The sequence below is a fragment of the Phodopus roborovskii genome, unplaced genomic scaffold (genome assembly GCF_943737965.1).
Source record: "Phodopus roborovskii unplaced genomic scaffold, PHOROB, whole genome shotgun sequence".
NCBI lineage: Eukaryota > Metazoa > Chordata > Mammalia > Rodentia > Cricetidae > Phodopus > Phodopus roborovskii.
Genome location: NW_026126407.1, coordinates 14,231,416 through 14,241,793, shown reverse-complemented (window position 1 = coordinate 14,241,793; position 10,378 = coordinate 14,231,416). Strand labels below are relative to the sequence as shown.

The following is a 10,378-nucleotide window of genomic DNA, read 5'->3' as shown; positions in this document are numbered from 1 at the left end:
AATGGAGGGGCGGCCCCAAAGAGGGGCGGTTTCCTAAACTCATGGCGGCGTTGGTGCTGTCGCCCTGTGCGGTGATGCGGCCGCAGTGCCGCCAGCTCTGGCGTCTGTTCCCTCACGGCCGTGGGCTTTGGGGTCCGGCGGGGAGTTCGCGGCCGGGAGAGGCGCGCTGCTGTCTAGGGGTCCGGGCCTTCAGCGTCGCGCCGCCATCGCCGGAGGCCCAGGGGCCCGAGCCCAAGGGCGGCCAATCCGGGCCGCGCCGCCCGAAGCCCGGGGTGAGTGTCTGCATGGAATCTTCGGGACTCGGCGCTCTCTGCAGCCTGGTATCTCCGTATCCTGCTAGGTCACAACCTCGGGAACTCCCTGGCGTGCCCTGAAAGGACCATGGAGTCACCTCCTTGCTTCCTGATCAGCCGGTAGTCCTAGCTTTTACAGAACTGTTCCCTGGTCACCTATACTGCCAGCCTCGATAGGACTTGAGAATCTACTCCCCCTCCGCACGGTTTCAACCTGGGGCTTTGGTCCAGGAAGGAAAAAAAAAATCAGTTTTGGATCTTAAGGATCTCAGCTTTATTACAATTCAAAAGTCTAGAGCACTTTTATAATCTCACTGAACCCGGCTTCAGTGTTCAGTGTGTAAGTTAAAATTGAAACAAAAATGTGGACCTCTGTTGCATTTTGGATCCCCCCCCCTTCCTTATTTCCTCCCTTTCTCTCCTGTTCCTTTTTATCTTCCTCTCATTCTAATTCAGAGCCTCTACCTTGCTTTTGTTAATAAGAGCTGTGGATTTGCAGAGTGGGGGAATCTTAAGCAAACATTTAAAAAGAGTACAGTATCAGCATAAACCAGTAATCAGTTGAGAGGCTCTGTGCGTTGAGGTCAGGTCTCTTATATCTCAGGCTGGCCTAGAACTTGATATGTAGCCAAGCATGACTTTGAGCTTGATCCTCCTGCTTTCCTCTCCCAGAGTGTTGAGATTACAGGTGTGCTTCACCACACCCGGTTTTATGCAGTGCTTGGCACGGAACACAGGGGTTTGGTATATGTCAAGCAAGCTTTCTACCAATTACTTTAGCTCAATCTTCAGATCTTATCTGTTGTTTGTTTGTTTGTTTTTTAATTAACGGGTAACTTCCCTGGAAACAAGTGCTTTCATAGTAGATATGACTGTATTCACAGAAACTTTCAGGATTTATCCCACAGTAACCCGAAGCATTCAACATATATGACAATGGTTTGTGTGTACATTCTTGCTCTGAAAACTTAGATAGTAAATACAGCGTGGTTAAGTGTTTGCATCTTACTTGTTTTATTGTTGAAATCTCTGTCCCAGTAGCCCGTTTCTTGGAAGTCTTTAGCGTTGACTTTTGCCATTGGAGGATCTTTATTGGCTGGAATGAAGTACTTCAAGAAAGAAAAGATAGAAAGTAAGTGGTTAAATTTTGGTCTGTCTTGTTTTGTTTTTAAACTTTTATTTACTTGTTTTTAAGTGTGTGTGTGTGTGTGTGTGTGTACAAAACTAAGGTCCCATCACCACTGCCTTTCCCATGAAGCTGCCTTTAGCACACCCCACATCTAGGCTCCCTCGCCCCCACACTGAACACTTTAGGACCGATTGTTCTAGGAGAACACATTTTGCCACTTAACTACGGTGCTTATCATGTATTATAGCATTTAATTTTCTTATCTGATGCTTATTTTTCTGAAAATATTTTTGTTAGTGTCTTGAAAGCTGAAATTTCTTCTGTATTTTATACTTCCTAGTATGCTTACTCTATGTCAGATATTTGAGTGACTTGGTTACAGTGACTTGTTTTGTTTGGTCCATCTCTTTAAGAGCTGGAGAAGCAACGGCATCGAAGCATTGGGAAGCCTTTACTAGGAGGACCATTTTCCCTCACAACTCATGATGGAGAGCCCAAAACTGACAAGGACTTCCTAGGCCAGTGGGTATTGATTTATTTTGGCTTCACTCATTGCCCTGATATCTGTCCAGAAGAACTAGAAAAAATGATTCAAGTTGTGGATGAAATAGGTAAGAAAGCAGTTGCTAATACACTCTTTAACAGTACTGTTTCCCATATTCCTGTAGTGTGTTAGATAGGGTGTTGTAATTATTTGGTCTGTAGGAACATAGTTTCCATGTTCAGCTTGATGCTTTGATTACAGGACCCTGCCCTCTACCTAAGGAGGCGTGTTTGGGTGCCACGTGTCAGATCACTTAAACATGTCTTCATGCCTCTATTTCGTCTTAGTGACATGTTCTCATTGTGTTTCCCCAGTGACGCTGATGGTTAGATTCAGAAATCTGGAGTGATAAGTGATATTTTATTAGTGCCTATTAAAAGCAGTTGTAAAGAAGTGTACTTCTTTGAATTGTGTCAGTGTATTCAGTCTTTATTGATAGCTTGCCTTGTCCTTGAGATGTGGTAAGAAAAACTACAGGGATTCATTGCATTAGGAAATAAGATGGCTCTTAGAAGTGATCTGGGGTAACAGCATTTATGTATCAGTAGATGTGTTTGGTAGTACTTCTGTCTAGCTCCACCACACCACAAACAGAAACTACTCCATTCCAGATAGTCTAATCTGTCCTCTGTGTTACCCTGCCATTTTGCTATAGTACCACCTTTTCTGAGTGTTGCTGTGTCTCTCTGTCTTTTTTTTTTCCCCCTTATGGTGACTGTTGACTAATTGGAACTTTCTTTCAGACAGTATTCCATCCCTGCCAAATTTAACTCCACTTTTCATCACCATTGACCCAGAAAGGGACACAAAAGAAGCCATCTCAACTTATGTGAAAGGTTTGTTTTACTGATAATTTATACATAACAGTTTTCGGTAGTAAACCAAAATAGACAGGTTAAGGTATTATTAGCCATTGCTGGCAAATAAACAGTGAAGCTCAGAGTTGCAGCTCTGTTTTGTTAACACACGAGAAACAGTTTTGCCCATTCTTGGCGCTGTTCTCTGTACTTTTATCACAGGAAGGGTTATAACTTGAGTTTCATGTACACCTAAGTTAAGTGGGGAATGAGAGAGAGTGCATTACTTCTAACTCTGTGTCTCACTGTCTTTTTTGTTAAAATGGAAAAACAAACTCAGGATTATGTACAATGGGAGATTAAAGATGAATTTTAGAGTGTAAACAAATTTGAAGTCAGCCTTGATGTTATTGTTTGGGGTGTTTTTGTTTTGGGGGGCTGTTTATTTATTTACTTACTTACTTATTTAAACTGGCTTTAACTGTGCCTTTGGATGCCCTGGAAGTCACCATAGACTAAGCTACCTTGAACTCAGAGATCAACCTGCCTCTGCCTCTGGAGTGCTGGTATGTGCCACCCTTCTCTGCTTTATTCAACTGTTTTAAACAAGATTACATAAATTCTAAAAAACATAACAGCGCATGAGTTTTATGACTGATTTGTTTTTGTATGAATTTTCTTATTGGCTGTAGGTACCCCATGAACAATGCTTTTTTATGTTAATTTTCCTACCAGGTATGGCGGTGTACACCCTTAACCCCAGTACTAGGGAGTTATAAATTAGAGGCCAGCCTTGTTTATATGGAGTGCTGGGACAGCCAGGGCTACATAGAGAAACCCTGTCTCAAAATTTCTCAAAAATCAACAAAAAAAAAGTTCTTTTCACACAGTCTGTTTTGATCATGTTCCTTCCCCAGCTCCTCCCAGGCCTTCCCTACTCACCCAACCTCCCACCTCAAAAACAAAAAAATAATTTAAAAAAAAAAAAAAGAACAAAAATCAAAACAGACAAAAAGCCAAGAAGAAAAAAAAATGCTCCAGTAATGAAACAAAAGTTCACAAAAAGAACATGGAGTTCATTTTCTGTTGGCTGCCAACTCCTGAGCATGGGGCCTACCCTGGAGTGTGGTTGATATTGCCATTAACACTTCACTGGAGAAAACTGATTTTCCTTTTCCCAGTCATTATCAATTGCAAATAGCTTCTTGACTAGGGGCAGGACTTGTGTCCGCTTTCCCTTCTCAGTGCTCAGATTTTGTCAAGGTTGAACATGTCCAGATCTTATGCATGCTGTCACAGTCTCTGAGTTCATATGTGCATCAGGCCTTTTGTCTTTAGAAGACACTGTTTCTTGGAGTCATCCATCCCTTCTATCTCTTAAAGTCTTTCTACTTCCTCTTCCATGTGGATTCTGAGCCTTGAATTTCAGACTGAGTCCTTCCCAGCTGTCTTGGTTAGGGTTTCTATTGCTGTTAAGAGTCACCATGACCATGGCAGTTCTTACAAAGGAGAACATTTAGTTGGGTGGCTTCCATTTTCAGAGGTTTAGTTCATTATCAGCATGGTGTTGCTTGGTGACATAACAGGCAGACATGGTGCTGGAGTAGGAGCTGAGGGTTCTTGGCTCACGGGGCCCACAGAAAGTACTCTGAGACACTGGATGGGATCTTGAGCATATGAGACCTGAAAACTCACTTCCACAGTGACACACTTTCTCCAACAAAACCACACCTGCCCCATCAAGGCCACACCTAATAGCACCACTTCCTTTGGGGGTCATTTTCTTTCAAGCCACCACACAAGCCTCTCACATCCACTGCTCCATCTTACCAGGTTCTGAAACTAGGTTTCTTCCCATACAATGCAGTGAAAACCTGAAATACTTGAGGAACCCTCAACTGTATGTTTTTAACTAAATTAATTTAAATAACTAGAGTACATTTCTTTCGGGTCTTTATTATATTATGATCACAAAAAGATCCAACATATGTCATGGGAGAATTTTTGTTTTTTTCCCTGAGTTTATGTTCCTTCAAATCATGCAGAAATGTTTGGAGACTCAGGAGCACCAAAGCTGCTTTATAGTGGCTCCTATTTATTAGGGCTTTTATTTATGTATGTTTTTCTGTTATTTCAGTTTTGTTTTAAGTAAAGATGGTTATGTTTTTTGTCTTTTTAAATTTTCACTGGCTTTCTCATTTTCATATTTAGAATTTTCTCCCAAATTGGTTGGTTTGACTGGCACAAAAGAAGAGATTGATGGAGTGGCCAGAGCATACAGGGTCTATTACAGCCCTGGCCCTAAGGATGAAGATGAGGACTACATAGTAAGTCAATGCTCAGCTTTCAGCTCCTAGGCCTGATGCCTCATAGCATTGGGGAAACTTGGGATTTGTGGAAGAAAGGGACAAGAAAAAGTGAGTTTTTCCTGAAGCCCTAAGTTTGAGAGAAGTAGTCAGGCTCTCCTGGGCCTCTGTCTCGTGCACCTGCAGTGATAAGTGCCAAAAGAGGAGGCCCCGTGGGACGAAGGACTTTTTAAACATCTCCCCTTTGATACAGTTAGAGTGGCTGGTTTGGGTTTACCCAAGAGTGCCAGAAGGGATGGGAGGGGCTAATCGTCCAGGGATAAATAAGTTTTGTTAAATTCTGTTGTAGGCCTGTTCTGAAGTTAAAAGGAAAAAAATTACAAATAAACAGAATGGCTGGTTTTATTTGTAACATTTCAGTTCAGACAGGCCTGGTGTCACACTTCATCAGTTTTAATCCGACTAGGACCACTTAAGTGAGACCTTGTCTCAAAAAATAAAAACAAGGGAAACATTCCATTCAAATGACAAATATTTTACTGAAACCAAAGCTGCTCTTCACAGCAGAATGGGGTTAAGAAGCTAGCCCATGTGACCCCACAGTAGCCCTTTGTGAAGTAAGAATTAGCATTCCTTGTCTGTGGGTCTCAAGCAGTGCAGTCTGGAGCCAGTGAGTTCATTATAGTCCAAGAACGTTAGGCCTTGAAATTTGTACTTGTGAGTCAGATAATCTAAATTATAGTTGTTACGTTTGTCATATAGATTAAAGTACAAGAATATCAATTTCTGGAGATTTCCTTGACCTTTTGGAGGCATCCTAGGCACATTTTCTAGCTTACAGGTCTGCTGGTCTGAACTCTCAGTGAGTCCATTGCTGTGCATTTGCTAAATCAACCAACAGGGGGAGATACTTCCAAGGTTCCTAGAATATTTCATTAGTGTGACTCCTTTGTAGCTTGAAGCTGTGGATAGATGGAAGTATGTTAGGATTTGAGGACCAGTAAGGGGCAATGCTTAAAGATTGCCTTGAGGTGCAATGGGACTATACTTTCATAATCTCAGACAATGGTGATAGAAGTAGTCTTTGGACAATGGATATAAATTGAGCATACCAAACAGGATTCACCACAAAGCTAAATTTGCACATTACTATATGCATAATTATTATACACGTGATACCACGTTCTATATATGTTAGTTAGAAAATAGTTCGAGGAATACAAATGACTTTTTAAGTTTAAGCTAAGACAATTTCATAACAAAGGAAATGAGGGTTTTTTTAGTGGTACACCTTTTAAAAACATGTTAGTTTAGCTGTGTTTGGAAAGCCAAAATCTGTTGTTAGAATTGGAAAACTAAGAAATGGGTTGTCGGAGTGAACTTTTAACAGGTGTTTCCATGCATTGTTGATAGGGATGAATCGGGTAGTGTGGAAGTATGTGAAACTGCTTTTACCGACATGGATGTTACTTGGAAATTAGCTCACAGCTGAATCTTGTTGAAGCATTGTAGGTAAAGACAAGAGACTGTGATGAAGTGTCAGTTGTGTAGGTGGTGCTGGATACAGACATAGTAATGAAGAGAATGTCTCTGAGAATATAATAGTAACTAGTGACAGTGGTTCCCTGCTAGAAAAACCAAAGGACATTGGGAGTTCAGAATAAAAGAGTAGTGTGCATGCACTACTTTTTTTAGGCAGTAAATATGTGTATTAAAAAAACACATGAATTGCCACCTTTGCAGTTAAATTGGAAATAGTGGCAACATAGCTATAAAAGAATGTGGACTTTGAAAATAGACAGGTGCTAGGTCTTAATGTTAGATCTGACCCTTAGTAGTGTCTATAACTTCCCCTCCCCAGCCTGCTTATACTTAATAGAGAATGGGTTCAAATGACAAGGGAGGGGTGAATGCCTATTGCACAAGAACAGGGACGTGAGTTCATATCCCCAGCAACCATGTAAAAAGCCAGGCATGGTCATGCACTCCTGGAACTCCAGCACTATTGGGGTTGGTAACAGGAGGTTGTTGGGGCTTGATGCTCCCAGTCTGCTCCAGGTTTAGTGAGAGATCTTGTTTCGAGGGTCTCAGGCTGAAAGTGACCCAACGTCATCCTCTGTCCTCTGTGTGTGTGTGGGGGGGGGGGCATACTTAACCCACTTGTACACATGCACCAAGGAAGAAAGGGTGTGTAGTTGCTGATTTTGTTTTTCTATACTACAAATTACTAGATTTTCACAAAGTCCCTATTAGAACAAATGTTGATTTGTCCCAACAATAATTGAAAAGTGACTAATGAATGACAAGTTTGACAAGGGCAAAAGAATGTGTTTTACCACATACTAGTAATATGGTAATTTATATTAAAAACCCTCAAAAATCAGTCCAACATACTGCAAGTTCTGTTCTTTAAGAAGGAAAGTGAATAGAGAAAATGAAAGGGGTATGGGTATATGTGCACATGAAATTGTCAAAAAATTAATTCTCTAAAAAAGGAAACAATAAAGGAAAGAGGGTATAAGCTGCGGAGAAAGGCTTGAGTCTAAGCCAGAGTTTTAATAATGAGCCCTCTGTCAAATGGGAGGAGAAATTCCAGACTCTGCCTGGCTCCTACAGTGAATTCTCCACATGAAGTCACCAGCTGTCTGAGCTCTTGGTGGCATTCTTTCCTGATGGCAGGGAGTGGCTCTTTCCATTTGCTATGTCCTTATGAATGTGTGTGTGTATAAAAAGGTAATAGCCTCATGGCCAGATAATGTGGGTTGGGGTATATTCTGGGGAGTTTCCAGTTGGTGTGTATGATAGTATTCCTATCTTCCTATCTTGCGACAAATTACAAGGACTTATGATGCCAGATCTACTCTTAAAATATTGTGGAAATGAATATCTAAAAAGAATGATGACAAGTCTCAACTTAAATTGGAACTGAGACATTTTAAGAGCATAGTCAGGAAAATGGATGGTGGTTTGAAGAGCCTCCCATAGAGCAGCATTTGTGGCTGGTGGGGTTTCCAAGCAGTCTGCTTCAGGCATGAAGCTCAGAATAGTAATTGCCGATTTCCCAGGAGAGAAAAACATCTTCCAGTTTTTGTTTGAATCACTCATACCTGGACAAAATCACTATTAGGATTTGTAAATTACATGCTTCAACCAGTGGTTGGGTTTCTGGCTTCTCATAAAGCGTGGCAAGCAGAGGTTAGGCAGTACTGAGAGCCAATTCTTCCTTAAACATGAGAATGGATACCCAGGCACTCACTGGGTTCTGAACTACTCAGAGTAGTTTTGACCACTGATCGACTCCCATGTGACAACTCCGTGTGAATGGAGAGGGGATCAGATGAGAAATGCCCAATTAAGTGGAAGGTGTTTCACAACAGCATTGCTGTTCCACAGCATAGGTTATTTATGAAGGCCAATAGAAGGTGAATTCCTCTCTCAGAATGCACGGGTGAGTATATGAAGAATTGTACCCAAAGAATCCTAAGCTGACCCACAGCAGCAGCCATTGCAGATTTGTGGACCATGAGGTTTCAGATGGTCCCCGGCTGTGAATGTGCCACAGTCAGCACAGGCCCATTTTGTAGTTAGTGCTTCCCTGAGTGTATGCTATAGTGGTTATTCAAGCACCGATGCTAACATCTCTCACCTGCAGTATATTTCTCTTCAGCAACATGAAGTCCGTGACCGTTTTTCACACATGCCTCTCCCCCTCTTCTTTACAGGTTGATCATACAATAATAATGTACTTGATTGGACCAGATGGAGAGTTTCTTGATTACTTTGGCCAAAACAAGAAGGCGGCAGAAATAGCTGGTTCAATTGCTGCACACATGAGGTCACACGTGAAGAAGAGGTAGCCAGAGTGGTGTCACCAGACACAGGATTGTCTTGTTGAAGAGGAAGGAGGCTTTGTCTCCCAGAGGAGCCCGGATATAATGTAACATGTACAGAATGGCCTTTCATACCCTGAGATGTTTCATTCTACATGAGATGTTGCCCTTGAACTCAGCCAACCCGGTCTGCCACATATCTCCCATGAGTCCAAAGGGCCAGGATAAGCAGAGCCAGTGGAGAACAGGCCTCCCAGAGCCATCAAGAGCACCCTTCCATAGGAAGGAGGGCAGCATTGCTACCCCAACAATGCCTGGGACCTTGCTCAGTCGAATTGTGGGGCCACATTCTACAGTGGGGTGTCATTTCCATAGTGCTCTTGCCTTTTCAACTTGTGTGCCTATTTGCTTGCAGATGGTCAAGATAAGCATTCAAGTTTATCTTTATACTTGAGAATAGAACTCAGTCTTCCTTGAAAAGGAATGTCAAGTTTTCATTTCGTTCCCTCAGCAGATGCTGCTTTGACTACTGAAAGAGAAAACTTACTGTTGGGCATAACTGTTGCTTCAGTTCCTGCATTTTTTTTTTTTTTTTTTTTGGTTTTGTTTTGTTTTTTAAGGTGAAATGATTTGTCTGGTTTTCAGTGGTAAACCAAATGGAAATAAGGATATTAATTATAACTGATCTAGTTTTTTTTTCACATGTACCAGATTATACAGTGTATAAAATAAAGCTATAATCAATCAGTTTAACAACTTGAACAAGCATGACTTCACTTCTGTGAAGAGTGTGGGTAGATGTTAACATGCAGGCTCCCAGGCTTGGAGCTCACCTCTCTTGTCTGGGTAGCATGCAGAGACCTGGGTTTCCTGAGGACGGGGACCTGATATGCTGATGCTTCGAGTCACACCTGGATAAGCGGCCTTTTGAGAAGTTATCAGCAGCTATTCCAGAAAATGCTCAGTGCCTGGGACCTTGCTCAGGAAAATTGTGGGGCCTGGAGTTTGAGAACAACCAGGCAACCTAGTAAGGCCCTATTTCCAAAAATAGAAAGAAAATGCTAGTTTAGTAATGGATCTTGGCTGTGTTTCTGAATTAAACTGCCATAATACCTGGATTTGGCTGTCACCTTTTCAACCCATAGGTTGAGAACGGCTGCTCTAGGTTCTTGCTTTGTTTTCCCTTGATGATGATGATGACTATAACCTGTAGGACATACAAGGCCTTCCCTCCCCAAGTTGCTTTTTGTTAGAGTGTTTCTTGACAGCAATGGAAAAGCAAACAAATGCATCCTTCAAAGGTGGTACCATTTCCCAGTAACACTATGACTGGCAACAATGCATTTAATACATGATCCCTTAAAAGATATTTAAGATTCAATGACCACTTAATGTCATCAAATGTCCAAGTAGTGATAACTCAGGATTATACTTTGGTCCTTTGATTCCCAGAAGCCATGATACTCCATATCATGCTGT

The 10,378-nt window shown here is 41.7% G+C and overlaps 1 protein-coding gene across 1 annotated transcript; it reads left to right on the top strand.

Annotated features, from left to right (window-relative positions):
• The first annotated feature begins 1 nt into the window (after position 1).
• On the top strand, positions 2–9,498 carry LOC127219117 (protein SCO1 homolog, mitochondrial). Its single transcript, XM_051180365.1, has 6 exons — positions 2–272; positions 1,335–1,425; positions 1,836–2,033; positions 2,710–2,802; positions 4,975–5,090; positions 8,792–9,498. The coding sequence occupies exons 1-6, from the start codon at positions 42–44 to the stop codon at positions 8,924–8,926; spliced, it is 864 nt and encodes a 287-aa protein (XP_051036322.1). The 5' UTR covers positions 2–41; the 3' UTR covers positions 8,927–9,498.
• The last annotated feature ends 880 nt before the right edge of the window (positions 9,499–10,378 follow it).

Coding starts and splice junctions, on each gene's coding strand:
- LOC127219117 (XM_051180365.1), top strand. CDS start 42: ATGGCGGCGTTGGTGCTGTCGCCCTGTGCGGTGATGCGGCCGCAGTGC. Junction 273..1,334: donor CGCGCCGCCCGAAGCCCGGG/GTGAGTGTCTGC, acceptor CTGTCCCAGTAG/CCCGTTTCTTGGAAGTCTTT. Junction 1,426..1,835: donor CAAGAAAGAAAAGATAGAAA/GTAAGTGGTTAA, acceptor CATCTCTTTAAG/AGCTGGAGAAGCAACGGCAT.